We start from the raw sequence: 26,278 nt of genomic DNA on the forward strand, positions 1-26,278 counted from the left end.
CACAAAGGGAATCCCAGAGTCAAACCCTAATGTGTATCCATCATCTTGATGTTCTCAACACTGCACATACTCGATCTGTCCCACACTTTGCGTTTTGTCCACTGCTCTGTCTGTGTGTGTGTCCCGCAGTACTGCTTCATTACTGCAGCCCTATGACCTACAGTTCTCGTATCTTCTGGACCACTGCCTCCCACATTATTCTATCAATCTCAGCAATCTTACAAAAACGCAGGGAAAAGTGAACAAATAGATCCCTTTTATTGATATTTAGAATGTATTTAGATTTCCTCAGAATAGTGAAAAACTTTGAAAATAACATATGAAACGTTTATTTTGAATTCTTACTCATTTGGCAAAATCCAACAACCTCTCACGATTGAAAAAACTCAACAAATTAGGAATAGGAAGGAACTTCCTCAAGCTAATAGAGGGTATTTATGAAAAACTCACAGCTAATATACTCAATGGTGAAAAATTGAAAGATTTCCCTCTAAAATAAGTAACAAGACAAAGATGCCCACTTTTGTCACCTCTAGTTCAGGCAAGAAAAATAAAAGGCATCCAAATTGGAAAGGAAGTAAAACTATTCACAGATGACATGATCATATATAGAATAAAATCCACAAAAGTACTATTTGAGCTAATAAATGAATTTAGCAAAATTTACACAATACGAGTTCAATACACAAAAATCTGTTGCATTTCTGTAACAGGCAGTAAACAATCTGGAAAGAAAATTAGGCAAACAATTCCATTTATAATAGAATAAAAAAGAATCAAATAGTTAGTGATAAAGTTAGCCAAAGAGGTGCACTGTACATTGAAAACTACAAAACACTGCTGAAACAAATTAAAGATCTAGATAAATGGAAACATATCCTATGTTCACAGATTGGAAGACTTAGTATCATTAATACAGCAATACTTTCCAAACTGAGTTACATATTCAATGCAATCCCTATCAAAATCCCAAGAGCAGTTTTTACAGAAATAAAAAAGCGGATCCTAAAATTTAAATGGAATTTCAGGGGACCCCAAATAGCTAAAACAATCTTGAAAAGAACAATGCACAAAACCCACATGTGCTGACTTCAAAACTTACTACACAAAGCTACAGTAATTAAGACTGAGGTACTGGCATAAGGACAGACATAACAGACAGACAAAATAAAGAGTCCAGAAACTCATACACCTATGGTCAATTGATTTTCAGTACAGGTGCCAAGACCTTTCAGTGGAAAAACAAAAATCTCTTCAACAAATGATGCAGGAACAACTGGATAACTACAAGCCAAAGAATGAAGTTGGATCCCTACAATGCAGTGTATAAAAAATTAACTCAAAATGAATGATAGACCTAAATGTAAGCACAAAAACTATAAACTCTTAGAAGGAAACCAAGGAGTAAATCGTTATAACCTTGGATTAGGCAAAGATTTTTAGATATGACACAAAAGCACAAGCAACAACAAAATAAATAAATTGGACTTCTTCAAAATGAAAAACTTTTGTGCATCAAAAGACACTTATCAAAGAAGTGAAACCAAATCCCACTTAATGGGAGAAAACACCTGCAAATCATATATCTGATAAGGGTCTAGTATCCAGAATAAAGAAAGAACTCTCATAAGTTAACAACAAAAAGACAAACAACCCAATTAAAAAATGGGCAAAGCACTTGAACAGACATCTCTCCAAATATATACAGATGGCCAATAAACACATGAAAAGTCATTTGGGAAACGCAAATCAAAACCACAAGACACTACTTCACACCTACTGGGATGGCTAAAACAAACAAACAAAAACCCCAGAAAATACCAAGAGTTGGCGAAGACGTGGAGAACTGGGACCCTCATATGTGGCTGACAGGGACTTAAAATGGCACAGCCATGTGGTTGGTGATTGTAACCCTTCCTGCCCTGAGTGTGGAGACTTCAGAGGGCAACTCCCAGCAGATCCGTTCCATCGTGAGTGATGTCACAAAGCTCTGCCTCTCTCTTTCAACCTCCAGGGAGAATCTCTTTAGGTCACTATCTCCCAAATCCAGCTTCACAGATCCTTCTTCAAATCCAAGTCTTCAACATCATTTGTAGTTGAAGGCTGTTGAGGATAACTGCATGGAGGCTGAAAAAGATAATTAAAGGGGGTGGGAGGAAGAATTCTAGTTCAACAAACAGTGAAACTTCTCCTATATTCATTCCTCCTTCTTTCCCTTTGAGTATTGTAGGGGCTTTATAATTAGGTTATTTTGGGCCAGCCCAGTAGCGCACTGGAGAGTGCGCCGCTTGGGAGCGCAGCGGCGCTCCCGCCGAGGGTTCGGATCCCATGTGGAGACTGGTTCCCGCTCACTGGCTGAGTGCGGTGCGGGCGCAACACCAAGGGTTGCGATCCCGTTGCCGGTCCCCGGTACGGGCGCGACACCGAGGGTTGCAATCCCATTACCAGTCAGTAAAAAAAAGACAAAAAGGAAAATAATAATAATAATAATAATAATTAGGTTATTTTATAAAATACGGAAGGAAGGATGTGGACTCCTGACTTTAATCCCAGTTCTGCGTATTTTATTATGTCAATTTTGCCTCAATAAAGTCGGGTAAGGGGTAAAGTCGGTTTTAAAAAATAAAGTTCGTTTAAAAGCTAAGTCTTGATTACTCTTTAAAGGCCAACATCGGCACTTAATGTTAATCTACTTCCCTGGTATGATCAAAATATGCTCATGATATCTATTGTGCAAAGTGGTGCGGACATCACACATTAAAAGTGCTCATAAACAAAAGGCCAAATAATCCAAATTCTAAAATAATGACTAAACACGGTTGCTTACCAATTCTGGAAGGGGACAAATAGTTCCAGTATTCATATACAATCCTTCTACTACAATGAAACGTCGAGTTACACGAGCCTTGCGAGGATTCTTTAAAAGAAAAAACCAGGTATCTTAAATTTTAGTAACTCCAAATACAAAATCTGCCACTTACTACTTAGCACTTTCACTTTACAACATTTATTTATAAAAACATAGTCTGAATAAATTAAAGCTTGGTGTTTGAAATCTGGTTATTTTGAGATGAACAGCAAGGCTTTCTTCTCTCAGACATGTTTTTCAGTTCACATCAACTAGATACCTCACACACATACAGAGCAGACTATTTAGGTACTCTGAGAATATTAAAACACAAAGAAAACTCTCTAACCCCAGAATAACTGGGAAGGAGCCCGAAGGAACTTTCTGGAGAGATGGGGAAAGTTTTATATCATGATGGGGCCATGATTCCTAGGTTATCTGGGTATAACCATTGGTCAAAATTGTACGGCTAGGATGTATACATTTCAATGTATACATCCTCTGTAAATTTTACCTAAAAGTAGAAAAGCTATAATGAAGCTCATCAACCTCACGGAGATGGGGTGAAAAGCAGGTGGATGTACAGACGGTGTTAGAATGGTGCAATGTTGACGCCAAGGCTGGGAGAAGGGGGCAGGGGCCTTAACTAAACTACTGTGTTTCCTTTGCATGTGCTGGCAATTTCCCTAATAAAAAGTTAAAAAACAAACCAACCCTGCTCTCCCTCACCTACAAAAAACAGATGAAAGCCTTTTCCTCTCTCACTCCTCCTATGACCTTGTTCAGTGATGTTCCTAAGTGGTAGGGTGGAGGGGCTTTCAAACAACACACACCTCCCCACAAGTCAAGTCACAGCAAGTCACTAATAAACCTCTCATACATTTAGATCTGTAGAGGAGATGCTTTAGCTGTGCTGGACTGAAAAAATACTGAGATCCAAGGTGAGTTTGTGACTACCTTCCTAGTCAAAGGTTTCTTGCTTCTGAGCTTCTGTTCCAAAGGACAATTAGAAACTCAAGTATCAGAGCAACGCTTTTAAGGGGTATTTTAGAACCCAAAACTCTAACACTAAAGAAAAAAAAAGTGTTTGTTAAAAAGATATGTTTGATGTATACACAGCTATACATCGCTGAGGTTGCTCAATCACCTTCACTCTCTCCATCAACTGAAAACTGAGTGTCTCCGAGCTAGCAATACGCATCTGTTAGGAGTCGATGATGAGGAGAGGTCACCTTCACTCTGACATCACAGCTATACATCGCTGAGGTTGCTCAATCACCTTCACTCTCTCCATCAACTGAAAACTGAGTGTCTCAGAGCTAGCAATACGCATCTGTTAGGAGTCGATGATGAGGAGAGGTCACCTTCACTCTGACATGGGAGCATCCTGCCTCTTCATGCCTTTTTAAAAATAAAGTGGTTTTTTTAAATGATTTTTAAATATTCATGGTAGGAATCTTGGGAAAGAGAAAATTACAAAAAAGAATTTTAAAAATTAGCTGGTCATACCACACAGAGGCAGTTTTTGTCTTTCCTATATATACATATATTTATAAATGACTTTGTTCAAAATCAGGATTTTACTGTAATAATTTAGGACCTGATTTTTAAAAAACATTACATTGTGAGCATTTCCACATTTAGTATTATTTAAAAAATGATTTTAATGGAAATGTTCTATGTTGTGGATAAACCATAAACTTATTCCCCTAATGTTGAATTTACATTGTTTCCCTCATTTTGCTTTTTTATACCACATTGTGAATATCCTTCAATCTTTGACACCATTTTTGATGATTTTTTAAAGATAACACTCCAGGTCTGGGTCAAAGGGTACGGATACTTAAAGATCCTGGAATACATTTGCCCATTTACCTTCTAGAAGGGTGGTGCTGATTTAAACTCTTCCCAATATCACAGGAGTATCCTGTCTCACACTTGCGTTGGCACTGATTATTACTATTAAAAACGTGCCTTAATTTGACAGGCAAAACTCCTAGCTTAACTCCCTTAACCATTAGTGAGGCCAGCCTACTATTCACTTGTTCATAATGTATTCCTTCTGTCACGGCTGTTCATATTTACTAGCCATTCTTTTTCTCTCTCTCTTTTTTTTTTAGAAGGATTAACACAGAACCCTGTAAGAAAAAGGATGAAAAAAATCTCTGAACCACAACACTTGGGAAACTGACAAAATACGATCCAAACCTGGACTAAACAGTAAAATTTTAAGTCACTTTCAAAGTAAAGGTATTTGTATCCAGGTAGAAAACAGTAAAAAAGTTCATCGGATTTGTTATTTATGTGAAAATGAAATTGAAAAGGTATTTCTAAACACCAAAACGTAAAGTTACAGTAGAAGGCCTACTCTTGGCAGGAAAACGGGGTATAAATTGAATAGTAACAAAGTAAAAGTGATAAAGTAGCAATAAATTTCAAGATACTTAATTTTGGACAATACTAATTTGGCAAAATAAACTGGCTCACAATCATACTTTCCAAGGTAGTGTTCTTCAGTCTAGTGGCTAGCATTCTATTACTGAATCAGAATAAGAGACATCTTAAAATTTATTGTGGAAAAAAATTAATCAGTGAAACAGTCTCAATTGTAAGATGTTCCCTGTAGATTTTCCTAGATTGCGTAAATATGAAACACTGGTTTATAGCACATCTAGCATTAAACAGTGAGTCCATGCATATTCATCATGAGAATGTGTGTATTCATGAAGTGTCACACTCAGGCTGACACCTAAGCAAAGATGACAGAATCCTAAATGAATAATGCAAATATGTGGGAAAATGGAAATTAAAACAAAAGAACACAATGAGCATTTTTACTGGTTTTCTAGTTATGAATGAGCTGTGTCAGCAAAATCAACTTGAAAGTGGTGTTTGAGAAAAAGGATGTACTGACCAGGTTCCCAGCACAGTCCACACCCCCCATGGTGTCCTGCTGCACAACCACAGGCCAGAAATGTCTTTTCCATCCCTGTCTTCAGGGGAAAATACATTGTAATTCTAACAGTGCTACTTTGATCTCACTTTCTCTGTTCTACTCTTTCATCAGAACATCAAGGAGCTACTTTCCAACCCACCACTACCAGGGGCTATGGAGGTTCTTGGGAAGGAAGAACTGGAAATAGGACTGCAAGACAGAAGAAGACCATGTTTGCAGCAGGGGTTTCCTCCAGGCAGCAGCAGCTCAGAGCTCCAGGATAAAGGTGGGAGCAGTGGGAGGAAGGGTCTCACTTTGTTCATAAATTAACAAGATCTGATGCCAGTCTTTCCTCCGTGTAATTGGTACATGATTTTTTTTTATATGAATAAGCCTATTTTGAATTCACTAGGTATATCAGCTCAGAGCTCCAGGATAAAGGTGGGTGCAGTGGGAGGAAGGGTCTCACTTTGTTCATAAATTAACAAGATCTGATGCCAGTCGTTCCTCCATGTAATTGGTACATGATTTTTTTTTATATGAATAAGCCTATTTTGAATTCACTAGGTATATCTCATTAGAGGTCTAATGAGTTTTGGTGTTATTAGACAGAGTTGGGAGTATGCATCTTCTCTACTCACCTGGTGCACGCTTGGGCGCCTCCCACCATCTCTCTTAGAAAGTTGCCTGGATTACCTCCTTCCAAATTTGCTACATATAATTATGGCAATGACAAGGCAATTACAATCAGACTTGGCTCTCCAATATGAAGTACATTTCAATAAGTAGGAACACCCTTATTTAATATCCAAATGTGATCCTCAGGCAAGTTTTCATGACAAATTACCATTTCATATATAATTTAGCTGGTCAGGAAGTACAAAAGAACTGTATTATTTTCCTCAGAAGAATCATACCTTTTGATCTTCGACCTCTTGTTCTTTTAGTAGTCGCTCCAGGTCAGCCATATCATTATGCTTAAATAACTTAATGTCACTACGTGATGCCTGTAATCCTTTCTGAATAGCAAAGCAGGCAGCTTTATCTCTGCAAGGAAGAGAGACCCACCAAATCAGAGTTTAAAAGGCCCTGTCAACATTCTCAGAAAAGGAATGCTTGCTTTCCTAAGGTGACCAACTTCCAGTTGTTAATGTGAACACAGCAAATAAACAAAACATGTTTGAAAATGCATATGTCACTGTTCGCTCCTTACTCTGGAAGTCCTTTTCATGTAACCACCATATATACTCTATTGCAAAAGGCAAACCCTTGCCATACTTTAACCTTTCTGAAACCAGTACACATCCTAGTATGGATGGCGTATCAGATTACATACATCGGTAGCATCTCTAATGTGACTGACACATTCTCCTCTGCCATGAGAAGCAATACTGGCAGCTCACCTGGACAGGAAACTTTTGGATAATACCACTCAACTGTAGTCAGATACTACAGAGAAAAACTGTGGTCCCCGACCCCATCCACACCGGAGAGGCTGAGCAGGGAACCTAGACTTCAACTCCTCAGAGGTTACAACAGGCACTCCCACACCCCTCACAGGGTAGTATCAAACAAGGTTAAGTAGGGGGTTGGACTTTTATCACCGCCGGCTGATAATACCAATAATAAACAAACATCCCCCCTGCTTTCAGTGCAGTGTCATGGAGACCACGAGGAGAGCCCAAACTTCCACCCCTGTGTGGCAGTAATGGGGCACCCTCCCAATCTCTGCTTGGGCGGTATTGCAGCAGGCCTAGTGGAGAGTCAGGACTGCCACCATCGCCCAGCAGGAAAGAAACCCCACCTCGGGTGTCAGTGAAGGCCAAGTAGGAGCCCTGTACCACACCTCCCTGTGGCAGTAATGATTTTAGAACAGCTACAATATACGATATATATGTTTCAATGAGCAATTACAAACACTTGAAACAAACAAAATAATAGAGAGCCTGGCACAGAGTAGAAGATACAAAGAAGTCTCCTATGAAAATATTAGAACTGGAAAAAGAAAAACCAAAATAAGAAGCTTAGTGGATGGGCTCAGCAGCAGAATGGAGGAGACAGAGGAAAGAATCAGCAAACTAAAAGACATAAAAACAGAAATTAGTCACTGTGCACAACAGAGAAAATAGTCTAGAAAGAAATGAACAGAGCCTCAGGGACCTGTGGTACTGTAATAAAATATCTAAAATTCATGTCATTGGAGTCCTGAAGGAGAAGAGAAAGACAGTGTGGCTAAAAAAAATAATCAAAGAAATAATAATGGCTAAAAACCCCCCAAATCTGGCAACTGATTAAAGAAGTTGAGCAAAACCCAAACAAACAGATGCTAAAACACATCACAGTCAAACTTCTGAAAACTAACAAAGAAAAAAATTTGAAACCCAGAGAAAAAGGACACCTTACATATAGGAAAAAAACAATCTGATGACAGGAGAATTCTCATCAGAAAACCTGGAGGCCAAAAAAAAGTGTCATGATAAATTTCAAATGCTGAAAGAAAAGAACTGTCAATCAAGAATCCTATAACCAGCAAAACTATCCTTTAGTAATGAAGGGGAAATCAAGACATTCTCACTTGAAGGAAAAAAAACCTAAGAGAATTTGTCACTAGCAGAACTACTCTAAAGAAATGGCTAAAGGAAGTACACTAGAAAGGAGGGAAAAAATCCTAAAAGAAGAACCTTAGAGTACCTCAGAGTATCAGGAAGGAAGAAAGGGTACAGTAAATAAAAAATGTGGGCAAATACACTAGGCTTTTCTTCTCCTCTGGAGTTTTCTAAATTATTTTGGACAGGCAAAGCAAAAATTACAACACTGTGATTTGGTTCTCAGTGTATGTGTAGGAAATGTTTAAAACTTTATAAGAGGATATAAAAAAAGGTACATATTTCTATACTTAAACTGGTAAAATGATGCCACCAGTAGACTGTGAGAACATATATAATATAATACTTAGAGCAATGATTTAAAAAGCTATACAAAGAGAAACAATAATACTATAGATAAATAAAAATGTACTTCTAAAACATGTTCCATTAACACAGCAAGGCAGGAAATAGAAAACAGACACAAAAAAGTAGAGAGAAAAACAACAAAAAATAAAATGGCAGAATCAAACTCTAATATATCTGTAATTACATTAAATGTACATGGACAAATACATGATTTGAAGACAGGGTAGAGTGCATTAAACGACATGACTCAACTATATGCTGTCTACAAGGAACTAACTTCAAATATAATGACATGTGAAAAAAAATATATATACTACATAGTGAAAACACATACATACGCATATCTATAAAATAAATAATACATAATGAAACGGATATCTGATAAAGTAGACTTTGGAACACAAAAATGTCCAGAGGCAGAGAAGGACATTATGTAATGATAAAATGGACCATTCTCCAAACAAACTCAGCAAGCCTAAATATGTACCAAACACCAGAGCTGCAAAATGTGAGAAGAAAAAACTGATAAAACTGAAAGGAGAAATAGATAAACCTACAATTACAGTTGGAGACTTCAGTACCTCACTCAGCAACTGATAGAACTATACAGAAAATCAGCAAGGATATAGAACTCAACAACACCATCAACCAACAAGATGTGATTGAATAGTCTTATACAATACACTTACACAATACTCCACCAGACAACAGCGGAATAATCACTCTTTTTAAGTACCCATGAAACATATTCCAAGATAGACTACCTCGTGAGCCATCAAGCAAACCAAAATTTAAAACCTCCAAACACTTGGAACGTAAACACCATACCTTTAAATAATCCAATAGGTCAAAGAAAAAGTCTAAAGGCAATAAAAAGCAATGAATTAAATAAAAATAAAAATACAACACATCAAAATTTGTGGGACACAACTAAGGCAGCACTGAGAGGAAAATTTATAGTACTAAATGCATATATTAGAAAAGAGGAAAAATCTCAAATTAATCTAAACTCCCAGCTCAAAACCTACAAAAAGAAGTACAAAATAAATCAAAAGTGAGCAAAAGGTAAGAAATAATAAAGCAGAAATCAATGGAAGTGTAGGGCCGGCCCATGGCTCACTTAGGAGAGTGCAGTGCTGATAACACCAAGGCCACAGGTTTGGATCCCATATAGGGATGGCTGGTTAGCTTACTTAGGAGAGTGTGGTGCTGATAACACCAAGGCCACAGGTTCGGATCCCATATAGGGATGGCTGGTTAGCTCACTTTGGAGAGCATGGTGCTGACAACACCAAGTCAAGGGTTAAGATCCCCTTACCGGTCATCTTCAAAAAAAAAAAAAAAGGAAATCAACAGAAGTGAAGAAAGAAATACAATAGAGAAAAGTCAATGAAACAGAGAGCTGATTTTTTTGAAAAGATCAATAAAATTGACAAATCTCTAGCAAGACTGACAAAGAAAAAAGAAATCAACAGAAGTGAAGAAAGAAATACAATAGAGAAAAGTCAATGAAACAGAGAACTGATTTTTTTGAAAAGATCAATAAAATTGACAAATCTCTAGCAAGACTGACAAAGAAAAANTGAGCAAAAGGTAAGAAATAATAAAGCAGAAATCAATGGAAGTGTAGGGCCGGCCCATGGCTTACTTAGGAGAGTGTGGTGCTGATAACACCAAGGCCACAGGTTCGGATCCCATATAGGGATGGCTGGTTAGCTCACTTTGGAGAGCATGGTGCTGACAACACCAAGTCAAGGGTTAAGATCCCCTTACCGGTCATCTTCAAAAAAAAAAAAAAAGGAAATCAACAGAAGTGAAGAAAGAAATACAATAGAGAAAAGTCAATGAAACAGAGAGCTGATTTTTTTGAAAAGATCAATAAAATTGACAAATCTCTAGCAAGACTGACAAAGAAAAAAAGAGAGAAGACACAAATTACTAATGCCAGGAATAAGGAAAAGGATATCACTACAGACCCTGCAGATATTAGAATAATCATAAGGGAATACTATGTACAGTGCTACACATATAAATTTGACAACTTAGAAGAAATGGATCAATCTGCTGAAAAACACAAACTACCTCAACTCACCCAATGCAACATGGATCATTTGAATAGCCTAGTAACTACTAAGGAAATTTAATTCATAATTAAAATACTTCCAAGAAAAAAATTTCCAGGCCCAGATGGTCTCACTGAAGATTCTATCGAATGTTTAAAGAATTAAAAACAATTCTATATAACCTGCTTCAAAAAACAGAAAAGGAGGGAACACTTTCCAATTGATTTTATGAAGTATTACCCTAATACCAAACCAAACAAAGAAAGTACCAAAAAAAGTAAACTGTAGGACAATATTCCTCATAAAAACGATATAAAAAGCCTTAAAAAAAAGTTAGATAGAATTCAGCTACACATAAAAGGAATTATACACTATAACCAAGTGGTGTTATTCTAGGTATGTAAGGATGGCTCAATATTTGAAAATCAATGTAATCTACCATACTAACAGACTACAGAAGAAAAGCCACATAATTGTATCAACCAGTACAGAAAAAGTGTTCAACAAAATTCAATATCTATTCACAATAAAAACACTCAGGAAAATAGGACTGGAAGAGAGGGACACGACAAAGAGCATTTATAGAAAACCCAGAGCTAACATTATACTCAAGGGTGAAAGGCTGGATGCTTCCCTCTAAGATCAGGAATAAGGCGTGGAGGTCTGCTCTTACTACTCTTAACACAGTCCTAGAAGCTCTAGTCAGTGCAGTAAGCCCAGAAAATAAATAAAAGTCACACAGATCAGAAAAGAAATAAAACTATTTGCAGATAACATAATTAGACAGAAAATCCCAAGAAATCTACAAAAAAAGTACTGGAACTTACAGTGAGTTTGTCAAGGTTGCGGGATACAAGATCAGCACACAAAAATTAACTGTATTTCTATTTACCAGCAATGAATATATAGATACAGGAAAAAAACAATTAGAAAATGGGCAAAAGGCAGAAAGAGACATTTCACTGAAGAGATGGGAAAACAAGCATATGAAAAGCTGTTCAACATCATTAGCCATAGGGAAATGTAAATTAAAACCACAATGAGGTATCTCTACAAACCTATCAGGCTGGCTAAAATAAAGTGACAACACCAAATGCTATCAAGGACATGGAAAAACTGGATCTCTCACACACTGTTGCTGATGGGAATGTAAAATGGTACAGTCACTTTGAAACACAGTTTGGCAGTTCCTTAAATGGGCCGGCCCGGTGGTGCACTGGAGAGTGCGCTGCTTGGGAGTGCGGAGGCGCTTCCGCCGAGGGTTCGGATCCCATGTGGAGACCGGTTCCCGCTCACTGGCTAATGCGCTGCTTGGGAGTGCGGAGGCGCTTCCGCCGAGGGTTCGGATCCCATGTGGTAGACCAGTTCCCGCTCACTGGCTGAGCACGGTGCGGGCGCAACACCAAGGGTTGCGATCCCGTTGCCGGTCCCCGGTACGGGCGCGACACCGAGGGTTGCGATCCCGTTACCGGTCAGTAAAAAAGACAAAAAAGGAAAAAAAAAAAAAAATTAAACATGCAATACCATAAACCCAGCAACTGCACCTGTTGGCATACATCCCAGAGAAATGAAAACTATGTTCGTACAAAAACCTGTAGATGAATGTTTTGAGCGGCTTTACTTGTAACAGCCAAAAACTAGAAACAACCCAGATGTCCGTAATGGGTGTGTGGTTCAACAAACTGCAGTACACCCACACCATGGAACACTGCTCAGCAATCAAAAGGAACCAACTCTTGGGCTGGCCAGTTAGCTCAGTTGGTTAGAGCGCATTGTTACAAAACCAGGGTCAAGGGTTTGGATCCCTGTATCGGCCAGCTGCCAAAAGAAAAAAAAAAAAAAAGAACCAACTCATGAACTCATGATACAAGCAACCCCTTGGATGAATCACCAGAGAATTACACTGAATGAAAAAAGCCAATCCCAACATGTTACCTACTGTATGATTCCATCTACACAACATTCTTGAAATGACAAAATTATAGAAATGAAGAACAGATTAGATTAGTAGTTGCCAGAGATTAAGGAGTGGGTAAGGTGGGAGGGACTTGGGTGAGGCAACACCTTGTCATAGAAATGTTCTGTATCTTGACTACAAGTACGTCAATATTCCAGCTCTGAAACTGTGCTAGTTTTGCAAGAGATTATCACATTAGGGGAGATTTGGTAAAGTGTAAACAGAGTCTCTGAATAATTTCTTCCAAGTGCTTGTAAATCTACAATTATCTCAATATAAAAAGTTTAATTAAAAAAAGCATATGAAGTAACATGAACATAGACTTAGCAGAGAGACAGGACAGACTTAAGTACAAGAATAACCATGTGCTGAGATGTACTATTGGCAAAGCATTACCACCACTTACTAAAAAGAAGGAAATGAAGCATCAGACACAGTGTCTATGCCTAATGAATTATCCAAACCAATTTACCAAAGGCCACTTTTACCTTTAGCACTCCTACATTCAAACAAATTTCAGGCAGACTATATTTAAAATTATGTAGAAGAGAATAAGTAAATGTCTAATGACTCACTGGAAACTAAAGTTTTAAGGCACTGGGTATAACACACAGAAGTGAATTTAGCCTAGGTTTCCTAGCAGTTAAACCAAAAAGATAACATAGCATTAATTATATGACAAAGGAAGCATACAAGTTCATGTGTAACCATAAACTTTTTCTGGACTTAAAAAGGAATTTATACTGGCATGTTTGTATAAACTGATACTGTATGACACTGCAGTTTTTTAAAACTATGCTTTTACTAAAAACTTAGAAACCCTGCTTAAATCAATGGCTTTCAAGTTTTTAATGTCTTTCATATTATTTTATTTTTTTTAAACTATGTGTAAAAAAAATAATAAAATTATTCATTTTCACGGTCACATTAGAACACAATACTGTTGAGGCCCAGGGCATTTGTGAAGCGCTCCCAGGTTGTTGCAGGGCCATGGTGAGGAATGGCCACAGGTGCCCTGAAAACCCCCAGGCAGAGTCAGCTCTGCATTGAGTGCCATGGAAGGTTCTGCCATTGCACAAGCAGGAGTCCCAGTGGTGAGTCATAAGTAATGGGATAGTGCAGGGGCCTAACATTCAGTCACTTGAGCTCTAGCTTCCACTCATTCATTCACTGACCTGGATTTGTTGAGCACCACTAAATGGTAAATACTATCCTAAGCAATGGGCTCTCAGCAAGGAAAGGAAGCCAATAACCACACAGATACCGGCTGCTGCAAGTGCTATAAAAGAAGAGTGCAGTGAACGTGAGGCACGAGAGCAGAGGGGAAAGTCTGTGTGTGTGTGTGTGTGTGTGTGTGTGTGTGTGTGCATGTGTAAGGGAGGCTTGAAAGTGGAGTGATAGAGATGGGCAGTGGCAGTGCCTGCTGAGCATGGATTCTCGAGGGTACCATATTCTCTCTGGCTGTAAAATTTTCTACACGTGCAGCAGGGGTCTTGACTGCTCTGAGAGATTGGGGAGGCTTCCCTTGCGAGAGTTGATGTATACGTAGAGTGTAGAGGAACTAAGTAGGCAATGAGAGGAGGAACAATATTCTATGTATAGAGACAAGAATGTGCAAAGGCCCTGAAGTGAGAGGAAACCAGCATATAAGGCTGGTGAGGGCACCTGAAGGAAAATGGTACAAAATGAGCCTGAAAAGCTAGTTTAGAAGTCATGAGATCATAATAAGGAGTTGGGTCTTTATTTCAGGAACAATGGAAGCTCTTATATGTATTAAATGGAGTGTGACATAATCAGATTTGCATTTTTCAGAAGTATTACTCTGGCTATTATGTTAAAAAAGAAAAGAAACAAAAGTAAATCTGAGACCTAAACTTAAAAGAATCATTTAACAGTCCACTCAAAAGGATGACAGAGGCTGGCTGGACTGGCAGAAGCTTCTGTGGGTATAACCAGCTGCCTGGGCTATGCCACCCCCGTATAGCTCCTCTCTGCCTTTCCCTTCACAGTAAACAGCAGCACCATGCACCCAAGATGCAGACACGCAAGTTTGTAGATCTGCGTGTGGGTAGTCGAGGAGGTTCCCAGCTCGTTGTTCCCATGTCCTCAATAAGCTATGAGGCAAGAGCAGCAGAGACCAGGAGCTCAGGGTGAGTGGGTGACGAGAGTGGAGCGACTCTGCCAGGCAGTGAGGCACTGGGCCACAGAGCTGCACAGGGAAGGCAGAGGGCTGGCCTCATTCGGATCTCAGTATGTAAAATCACAATGGCAGATTAAATGAATACCAACACCTGTAAGCATCCGTAGGGTGAAGGTTTCACAAATTCTGTAGAATTAGTTGGCTACAGTAACTGTACATTTCTTTAAAAATAAAACAACCAAAAATATCAATATTATTTTAGGCAAGTAACTTCTAATGAAGGAATTCCCTAAGATGGTCAATACTATTTCCAAAGGAATTTTAGTATATGTGCTGCCAAAGCGAGCACTTTCCAAAGGAATTTTGATTGGAAATGTAAGTAAAAATTATTTACACAAACACGATGTCCCCTCTCTTAGAGTATGCAGGAATAGCACTAGCTATGGTGGCAAACCCATATGAGTATATAATGGCTTCTTCTGTCTTCATAAATTTTGCCAGGCGGTCTTCCAAATCCAAATGAACATCTATTTCAATAAAAAAAAAGTTAAATGGTTAAACAGTTTTATAATTCTTTTTTCTCTGCGAAAGAATAAAGAACAGAACATAAGCAGCTTAATTATTAGTACTTTCACATTAAAGCCAAAGTGTAATTGTTTTTAGATGACGAATTGTGTAAGATCTATTAAAATAATTCTGCGCCAAAAGTACTTCCGTAATACACGAACTAAATCAGACCGTCTGTCTGTAGAATGTGTTACTGGGGCAGCTCCAACTCTGGGTTGTTTTACTTCCCTCAACCCCAAACACTGAAGCTTTACTGGTGCCTGACGGTAACTTATTGGTGCCTTTTGCACTTCAGCAAAACCCACATGCCTTGTGTCAGGACAGTAACAACGATCAGAACTCCAGTGGCTACTCCTCTACAATCTGTGTCTGTGGCACCTGCCATCACTTTATAGGACTGGGTTTCTGTCTGAGTTTTTTAAAAGTGTACTGGGAAATTCAAATTTATAGTACAAAAGGAAATATGGTCCTTTTATAGAGGCAGCTTAAGAGTGTTATGTAATAAAGGGGATAAATAATAATTATCAAACAGGCGTGTTTTTATTTTCCTCTTAAATTATGGTTCCCTGGAGCCTTTCACCTCCCAGGCTGAGCCATGAGGCTTCAGGACCTAGGATGGAGGAACCAGCGATGCTTAGAACAAATAGGCCACTGACTGGCTTTGTTCAGTCAAAGTGGTCTTAAAACGAGACATTGTCAAGGAGAGAAATGGGTTTTTAAAAATTCCCTTAGTTCTTTTAACTTCTGTAGGACCCAAGCCTGGAGAACTGATCACTGAGTTCCAACACATGCCCTGTGCAAAGAGAACTCAGAATCTGATACAAGAAGGAACCAGGCCCCTCCAGCTTTAGACCTCTGTGGGAAAAAGGAGGGAGATCAGAGGTCGCAGAAGCAGATTTTGAGACCAGGGAAGAGAGAGCCATGATATGTCCATTGAAGGGAAGTCTGAAGTATGGGCAATGCATGGCAGGGGCTCTGAACATTCCCAAGTGAGGGGTGATGGAGGGTGCTGCTGGCCTGGCAGAGCCCAGTTTATTTATAGACTTCTCAAAGGATGTTATAGAATTATTAAACTGAACTATGCATCTCATTCCAACCAAGCAGTGATAAAACATGAAGCATGGTTCTTCCTGTCTATAAGCTAAAATGTATACAAACACAGTCTGCCATCATATAAAAAACACATGAAATATCATTTGATTTCCATTACCAATCAGCTATAGTAATTTTATAGAACACTTTTCATTATATCAACATTAAATAAGTGTGGGATTCTACAACAACACAAAGTTTAGAAGAATGTATCCCAGGTGATCTTTAAGTATGAGATCTGCAATATTAACCACACAAAGTCCAAGGCCTTGACTAGCTGTATCTCATTGCCCACCTTCCAGAAGAGCTGCTATCAGTGAAAGGTTTCAGGTAAAATCTGGCACAAGGAAAGCAGCCCAGGACCTAGAGTCAGTCATCTCACAAGTAGCTGAGCACGGTTACTGTTCTCTGAGCACCATCACCCTGCAGCCTCTCACCTCCTCACCTCATTAAGCAGGTCCCAGGTAGGAGGCCTCCTTCAAATCACAATGCTAATCAAGAATATTTACTACAAGCCTTCACAATTTAGCCAGCAGATGGGCAACTCATCCCATGGTGAATTGCTTTCATTTGATATCTCCATTTCAAAAAGAAAAACATGCTATGGATACAAATAAACTATGTTTGCTAACTACAAGGGATTTTATTTAAATCATTTTGTAGACTTCTTAGCTTTAAATTACTCTTTTCATTGATGAGTGATGAGTCTGATATGGCTTTGTTTCAGGAATTTAGAGTGAGTTACCCTGTTGATGAAAAGTGGCATATTATGAACACTCCCATCATTGTGTACACTCCACCATTTGTATGCAGTTATCATAAGTGGTAAGAATCTCTAAACAATAAATAAAAAACACTGGTTCTTGCCCAGAGTTTCAAAAAGAGTGGCCTTTCTCTCTATCTAAGGATACTGAGTTTTAGCTGATGTCAGCCTTGCAAAGCTGACTTTGTGGTAGGTTAAATATAGATAACTGCAGAACTTGTTTCTCTTGATGCTACTTTGTGCAATGAAGAAACTTTCAGTGCAAGGGTTCGGGTGGTAGAAAGTAGGAAAACTACCAGGACATTGTTCCTCGACTTCTGATGTCCACGTCTTCTGTGTGTAACATCCCTTTCACCAACTGGTGCTGGAGATTTGCATGGAATAAAACTAAAGCACTACATTCTCTAATCCACTGCTAGAAGCAAACTTGGCAGAGAAGAGGCCATGGAGGGAGGTGCCCCGGGTAGCCGCTGCATGCCCCACAGCACTCACTGCACTTCCTTGCACTGGTTCATCTGCCTGTCTGGCTCCCTGACCAGAACCTCAGAGACAGGAGGCTTGGCCACTGAGGTCATCACAGAGCTCAGGAGGCAGCCAGGCCATGGGAGTTCAGACCTGGGCTCCCCCATCACCAGGTATGCACCCGGACAAGCTTGAAACTACTCTGAGCCTCTCCGTGCCTGCCACTGTCAACAGGGTGGGTAGGAGGATCACATGCTACTACCACACTCAGAACAGTGCCTGGCACAGAAAAGTAACATACTATGTAAGAGTTTGTTCAACTAACTCACTATTTGTAGAAAAGAAGAGGTTTTCTTTTAAAAGGAAAAACCCATTTACACTTTAAGCTATCTTCTAATTAAGTTATCTGAATTCTGAATAGCTAAACACTATCTTCTATTAAGAGCAACTTGTTCAGCTTCTCACTTTCAAGGAGGAGAGATTATGGCCTTCTTGGTTGTTTTCCAGAGGAAAGACCATAAAAGAGTCAACTCTAGAACAGTTTAGAAACAATCAACCAACTACATATTCTCTTAAGGCCTTCACAGTTTTGCATACATACTGTTCTAAAAAAAAAAAAAAAATTCTATACATGGACGATTCTTCTTAAAAGCACAAATAACAGCACGTATGCACTCATTAGAACACAGTGTTGAATGTTTTTCAAAATGCACAATCCCATGACTTCTATACATGGACGATTCTTCTTAAAAGCACAAATAATAGCACGTATGCACTCATTAGAACACAGTGTTGAATGTTTTTCAAAATGCACAATCCCATGACTAATAGGAAGAAGTGGCAGATCTAGGACTTTTATGACCAAATACTCTTCCTATGAAAACATGCACTCGGGGTTCAGCTGACTGCTTTCAAAGCAAGAAAGAAAATAAAAATAAAAATAAAAAACTCAATCCAAACAATTGTTTACTACTGGCTCTAGAACGTAATTAAATGTCATTATCACCCAGAAACCCTGCCACATAATTGTCTTTTGATCTAGTTTAGACCAGTCAAGTAGGCATTACATACGCAAAGATGAGCTCAGGGTACCAGGGATGAATCACAGGTAAGTAAGATTTAAATGTATTAAAAACAAAAAGAAACTGGGACCCCACTAGCATTACAGGGAAGAGAGGCTCCACAACCTGACAAAACCACTTGCTCAGTTCTAAAATAAACACAGGTAGGTGGGAAGAAATTTGGATCACACAGTCCTTGAGAGAATATTATAAGAACTTGTTTAGTTCTACAGGCTGGGCCTCTAGGAGGGAGGCGAACATTTTGAGCCTAAGAAACTATGTGAATTTTAACTCAATTGTTACTCTACTTTCTTTTTCTGTGTTAATCACCTAACTTAATATATGTTACTGTAAAAATGTTTCAGTAAGATAATTTACTTTTATAAAAAGTGATTTACATTCATTATCTGAGAAGTTGAGAGAACAGCTAAAAGAGGGAGCAGACTCTGAAAATAGATGCCTGAATGTAACACTTTCAAGAAAACAAAAAAGATAAAATTAAATGCAACCTTCTGGGGGCCCAGGGAAAAGAGATCCTAAGCTTGAACTAAACTCTCCAAGAGAACAAAAACAGCTAGAAGCAAGAGGAAAGGGTCCTCATATCTGCTTCACTACTCAGCACAAAGGTCAAAGGCACCCTAAATATTCAGGATAATTTAACTGTGGAGGCCATTTTAGACATTTAAAATTTAGCCTTAGATGACCAAATAGTTTCTCTGATTTTATTTAATGCTAAAATTTCAAGGTATTTTAATATAACTACAATTAATTCAAGTGATTACTTCCAGAATAAGGAAGGAAAGAAAAATCCTGCTGGAAAACCAAAAAAGTACAAATATGGGCAATACATATAGAAAGAAAGGAAAAAAGATGATAATTAACATGAGCAACCATTAAGAAGGAATGAAACAAGTTTATCTGAAGGACAATACACTCAGGGAACAGCAGCACACATTACTTCAGGTTGCAAGGTGGGGGTCTCCTTACAAAACCATCCCACTGCAAATTAACTTGCAATCTTTGTCCAGATGCAACCTTTGTCTGTTTGAACCTTCAACCACAGTTTTAGGATAAGGATCACTCAGTGACCAATAAAGTTTACAGAGGATTTGATACACAATGGGGTGATCATTATACTCCCTCTGGTGGCCATTTACACACCTGAAAGATCAAATCCAATTTAAATTTAAATCACACTCTAAAACAAGTTAAAGAAAAATGTGTATGACATGCTTCCACTTTTGTACAAATGGGAAGAAACATATGTACAGAAGGGTTTGCACATGTCGAAAAAAAATCTCTGGAGAATTAACAAGAAACTACCGATAGCTTGTCTTTTTTGAGGGGTGGGCTCATTGTGGGGAGGAGATAGGCCAGAGGGTAGAAGGCTTCCCACATCTGTCTCTTAAATGTTTTAAAGTTTGTATCATGTACTGATTTCCCAATCAAGGAAATTAACTTGAAAACAATTAATCTCAAGACCCCATATTCGAAAGCACCTAGCATGCTGTTATGCAGGTCATCCAAATGGAAAGTCAACTGCGCTATTTTAAAATATATTTATTTCACAGCTTTGGGAAAACTGGTCTTGAAGATTTGAAACATTTTTTTTTCCCCATGACTTGATTTGGCAATAAATCTCTCATCTGTTTTCCCAGATTAACTCCTAAGCAGGGGCCAAGACCAGACATGCAAATAAAATCCACTAGAAAGGGAGGCTTTTTAAAAGAGATTTCTTTACCCCAGCAGGCAGTTACGGAAAGAAAGCCTGTTGATCAGATTATAATCAACAACCCCATAAAAAATGTCTTTTATAGTTTTCTAGTACTTGTCAAGGAAATAATTGCCTACCAATAAAAACCAAGCAAACAACTTGAGTTTGCATTAGACTAGAGGAAAGTGGGAGACTCTGATCTGAGCTCACTAAAGTCTTTGATCTTGCCATCAAAACTGGAAGTCAGGATATATGGTTTCTAATTTTAGGTTTGAAATTAATAAATTCTGTGACTGAAGAAGACATTTAACTCCTCTTGATTTTCTGTTCCTCTTCTGAATAGTTGGGATGATGAAGATCGTACAAGATTTTTAAGCTCCCTTCCACCTATAGGATTCTTGAACTCTCCTCATATTTCCAATACAAGTAATGTAACCACCAAATCAGCTAAGGAATAAAGAAAGGTGTTCCCTTACATTAAAATATCATAACTGTTAAAGTAAAAATACACAAAAAGGCCCAGAAATGGTAAGGAGGACAGAAGACAGAATAGACTTCCCTTGCTCTGCTTTCCCCACACTCTAACATTTTGTAAGCCAGAATGCTATTTCCAGCAGTATATTCATTTGAACAATTTAATGACATTTTCAGAAGCAAACAATATACACATAATAAAAACCACCATAAAATGCCAGGGTCGTCTTTGATGACTCTGTGTTAAGGAGTTCATAGTATTTGAAATCATACATTCATCCGAATATTTAGTTAGCCTGTCCCCAGATCATCCTCACACAACGTTCATCTTCATTCCAGAAAGGAAAAAAGCTGGTTTCTCTCTCCCCACCCCCCAGCAAATCTGTTCTTGCCTTTCTTCGCAGCACATGCTGTCCAGCTAGTGCAGTTTCCCAGCCCCCTTTGTGGCAAGGTATGGCCGGGGTTACGTTCTCACCCATGAACTGTGGGCAGAAGAGATGTGCAATGCCACATCCCCTGCACAAAGGTACTGCTGCCCTGCACTCCTGCGACCTGGTGTCCGCAATACAGACAAGGACAGTGCCCTTGGACACTAGAGTAACAAGACTGGGAAGATACAGGTCTCCGCATAACTGTGAAGAGCAGAGCCACCTCGCAACTGGACCTGTCACCTGACAGCTGCTGCCCGACAGAAAAGTCTGCTCACACCTCTCTCTCTCGGGGTTTGTGCAACAGCCTCTCTGCCTTCGCCTGCCTGATACAGCACGACCAGAAGTACCTACAGCTCTCTTCTCCACAAGCTACACTCAACCCTGGACCAACGCATTCCCACCAATGGTTCCAAACCACAAAATGTTCTAGAAAGTTGGGTAAGAAATCACACACACCACCTTAATGCCACAACTACTTAAAGGATATGTTTTCCAAGGAGTCATGAAATAAAATTGAATCTTAACTCTTGAAAGTAGTGGTCTGAAAAAGAATATGACAAAAACTTACCAAATGTGCCATAAAATCCTCTAGGTCCACAAGTCCCCACGCCATACTTCTTTAGAGAAGCTAAAGCTGCTGCCTTTATTGAAGTAAAATAATTATATTTTAATAATTTATCTTTAAGAGTACAAAACTGACATTTACTACTCTTTAGCCCACACAGCTCCTCCCTCCTACCCAAGCTGCTTTCCTTTCCTAGAACTATGACAATTGTAAGAGGATATAAAGAAAAGACTGGTGTAGGGCCGGCCCGGTGGCGCACTGGAGAGTGTGCCGCTTGGGAGTGCGGCGGCGCTCCCGCCGAGGGTTCAGATCCCACATACAGACCGGTTCCCGCTCACTGGCTGAGCGCGATGCGGGTGCAACACCAAGGGTTGCGATCCCATTGCCGGTCAGCAAAAAGAGACAAAAAGGAAAAAAAAAAAAAGAAAAGACAGGTGTAAAGATTTACATATGTAACTTTAAACAGGGAAAAGTTATATTAGCCTGATTTTCAAAACCTGATTAACTCGACACCTTTATACTTTTGCATCTGTGGGCTTAAGTCTTCCCTGAAAAATGTCTGCTAGCCCACAATCCCAACAGCACATGGAGCAATTTCCTAGACACTTCTGTGATTATTACCCAGGTCTCACTTACTTAGTATGCTGGCTGTCACCAACCCTAAGCCATACAAGACACTCCTGCCTCCCTTTGTCTAAGACCAGGTTACAACTCTGTCTAACAAAGAGTAATGGCAAACCCTAACAAAGCCCTTTCTGATAGTCTGCATTTGCTTTTTAGTTTATGTGCGGTCTCTTACAACAGTAATGTTATCTGTCCACTTCAGATTATGTGCTACTCACCTTAACCCTAGGGTTATCCAACAGTCCAAGAAAATTAAATGAGGCAAAGTTTATACATTCTTTTCCATTCACCACAATGGCGTGGCTCGGCGGTCTAGGGAAAAGAGACAAAAAGTGGTACACTTCAACACACATTTGTGCCACAGGACACACGCTATCATGTGGCAGGCACGACAAAACAGTGTTCTCATTCTACCCTATATGCATATTGGTCTTTTGTTTTGTCTTTAAGAAGTAAAATTAGAGAATGGCATAATAAAAGTCAGATACTTTTCCATTAACTCTATTGTTAAGCTACTCTATACTACTTAAATAAAAAAGAAAAATGAGCTAGAAATCCAAGATGGATAAATGGCAAATCTTTGTTTTGGTTTTAAAACTTGCTTTAGAAAGAAGTAGCTAAATAAAGTACGTCAGAAATAATCTGGAATAAGACAAACAGGGAGGAAATATAAAATGATCAAGATCAAAGGCAAGAATAGGCGAGCAAGTTACAATCTTACATAGTTAAACGGTTTAAAAATAAATGTTATCAATAGGAAACCACTAAAAGAATAAGTGGGATATGTTCTAAACTTCTAAAGTTAATACTGGGATGCTATTTAAGAGAAATTTCCACACTCTTAGAGAAAAAAAAAGAATTAGGGTGGCTGGCCAGCTACATGGATGCTGGACCTAAGAACAGCTGGGACAGAAGAATGGGCTCTTGAGGAGAAAAGCTATTAAACCCTCTGCGGACATATGCTCGAGCTACATAAACTGTGCTTCAAAAACATGGGGTCAAAATATGGGTCGTGAGCCATTAAAGGGCTGTGAGACTACGTTAATTAGTCACAATCAGCCTATTTTCACCAAAGGAAACAATAAGATAGAATAGAATGAATCAGAAGCTATCAGAACCATTGCACAGGGTGAGGGAAAGGACTGTGTCACAGAACGTTTGTCTCAGTTACGTGTCTGTACTGGCCTATGTACTGGGTTGCTTTGTAAGATGCACTGCAGCCAGGAAAGACTGAGAAACACTGCTCTCATCAATACCTTTGAACAGAATTAGTAATCCATGAGAAAAGCAGCACGAGACGCTTGGAAGCCAGGAAAGGAAAAGAATGACAACTTGAAGTAAATTCACAAAAGCAGTTTAACTCATTCCTCTGTGCAGGAGGACAGTGCACAGAACACACTTGTAAAGTCAGACAGACAGACCTCACCTGCATTGTGGCTACCGATGGCTTCAGAAGCTCAGGGATGTCACCTGGCCTTTGTGATCCTCAGTTTCTTCATCTACAATGTGGGGAGAGAACCTACCTCTCACGGTAACTGTCATCATAAAAGTACCTGGCCCATAAGAGGTGCTCTCTAAATATCTTCTTCCTTCTTTTCTATGGCTTCAGGGGCTTCTATTTCAAATCCAGTGTCGCTCATCTCCTCAGCCACTGTGATTCAGAGCCCATCACATTATTTAGTTTCCTACTTCTCATAACTTCTTCAAGTTTCCTAAGTTCTCCCTGATTGTGGAGGTGTTGGCAGTGACAAAAAGATGAAAAAACCAGACACGTAGGTAGATAAGCCTGTACTAAAGGCTGCTGCTGTGAGAGTCCAGGCTATTCTACAAAAACTATAACACACAGAAAATAAACTATCAAAAATAAATACACCCAAAGCCTCTGACCACCTATAAGCTGTCAGCAGGCAGCACGACATGATGTAGAGATGCTATTTCTGTTCAGCACTTGCAGTAGGGAAGGAAAACAAAGTGTCCAGTGAGAAATTGTAGTCTCACATCTGTGCCCCAAGCAGGCTAGCAGTAATAAGTCACAATGGGCACTTGATATAGGAATGCTGGAGCCTAAAACTCTATAGGGTACCTCCCAGAAGCAAATAAAGCCAATCTAGAAAGACACCTCCACAATCAAAGCCTCAGAGGACTCAAAGGAGAGAAAAAGAAAACAGTTCCTAATCAGAAACCACAACCTCATCATGAGTGAGAGTCAGCAGGCAAAATAGATACAGAAGGACTGGCATCTGAAAACTTGAGACACCAAAGTACTAGAAAGGGCTGACAGTAGAAAGCATCATAAGGCACTATGAAGAAAAGAACTGGCAGATTTGTGCAATATGCAAATATAACTTCCAGAAATAAAAACTAAGAGACAATAAAATTAGAAATCCAAGAGACAGATTAAAAACTCTGATCAGACACAGCAGAAAAGCAAAAAATAGCTGAGAAAATTACAGAGATGCAAAAACATGAAAGAGTGCATAACGGACATGGAAGATCTAAAAAAACAGGTAAAGCTACATCAAACAGAAGTTCCAGAAGGAAGGAATGGAGTAAAAAGCGAGAGACAATGTTCAAAGAGATAAACAGCTAAAATATTCCCAGAATTCAAACAAGACAGGAATCTACAGACTGAAGAAGAAAAATAAATTCCGAGTGGGATAAATAACAAAAAATTACAGCAAGTAATTTTAGTGAAAGACACATTATAGTGAAACTGCAGCATTCTACAGATAAACAAAAGACGGATAACAATTAGAGTGACACAAGTCCCTCCACAACAGAGACTAGAACATGATGGATTTTCCAAGTACTGCAGGGAAAATAACTATCCACGTAGAACCACTAACTGCCACTCAAGGAAGCAAAATAAAAACATTTCTCAGTAAGAGATAGAGATTACCTTCTACAAATCCCCACTAAAGGACTTAATAGAGAATATGCTTTAGGAAAAAGGAAATTCCAATGAAAGAGTTTGGATGAATAAAGTGATAAATACCCAAAGATCAGCAAAGAAACTGGTAAACAGGTAAAGGTAAGGAAGTGGTGATTCTCAAGAGTAGTAAACCCGGGGGATGTAAAATACAGGGAAACTCAAATGCAGAGTAGGACATCATGAAAGGTGAGGTGGGATGGGAACGACTGAAGTAGAAGGAGTCTAGTAAGGCCCTGTACTGCTCAGTAAGGAGGAGAGGAACGTTATTTAAAATTTAGATAGGAAATACTCAAGGGTTAAGCACAAGGGTAGGGGAGGAATGAAGAAACCCTGATCAAGAACACTTGATCAAACGGACATAAGGCAAGGAAAAAAATGAAAAAAGTAAAAGCGTGTGATAGAATTTGGATGTGTTGTCCCCTCCAAGACTCATGTGGAAATCTGATCCCCAATGTGGCAGTGCTGGAAACAGATTGAGTCATGGGGGCGGATCCCTCATGGATGGATTAATGCTCTCCCTGGGGGGGAAGGGGTAGTGAGTGAGTTCTCACTTCTCTCTCTCTGTCTTCCTCTTGCCATGTGATCTGCTTGTACCCGCTGGCTGCTGCCACTCTTCTATCATGAGTAGAAGCAGCCTGAGGCCCGTGCCAGATGCAGCTGTCCCAGAATCGTAAACCAAATAAACCTATTTCCCTT

At 39.1% G+C, this 26,278-nt stretch overlaps 1 protein-coding gene across 1 annotated transcript in view; it reads right to left on the reverse strand.

Moving 5' to 3' along the window:
• The window catches only part of SPTLC1 (serine palmitoyltransferase, long chain base subunit 1), a gene marked incomplete at its 5' end in the record, with an annotated part of 66,881 nt that overhangs the window by 17,678 nt on the left and 22,925 nt on the right, over positions 1-26,278 (reverse strand). Inside the window, 5 exons of the mRNA XM_008593944.1 lie at positions 2,828-2,917; positions 6,701-6,830; positions 15,292-15,424; positions 22,030-22,102; positions 22,869-22,962. Of these exons, the coding sequence (XP_008592166.1) occupies positions 2,828-2,917; positions 6,701-6,830; positions 15,292-15,424; positions 22,030-22,102; positions 22,869-22,962 (520 nt within the window). The remainder of the gene's footprint in view (positions 1-2,827; positions 2,918-6,700; positions 6,831-15,291; positions 15,425-22,029; positions 22,103-22,868; positions 22,963-26,278) is intronic.

This window comes from Galeopterus variegatus, unplaced genomic scaffold (assembly GCF_000696425.1).
Source record: "Galeopterus variegatus unplaced genomic scaffold, G_variegatus-3.0.2 Scaffold9888, whole genome shotgun sequence".
NCBI lineage: Eukaryota > Metazoa > Chordata > Mammalia > Dermoptera > Cynocephalidae > Galeopterus > Galeopterus variegatus.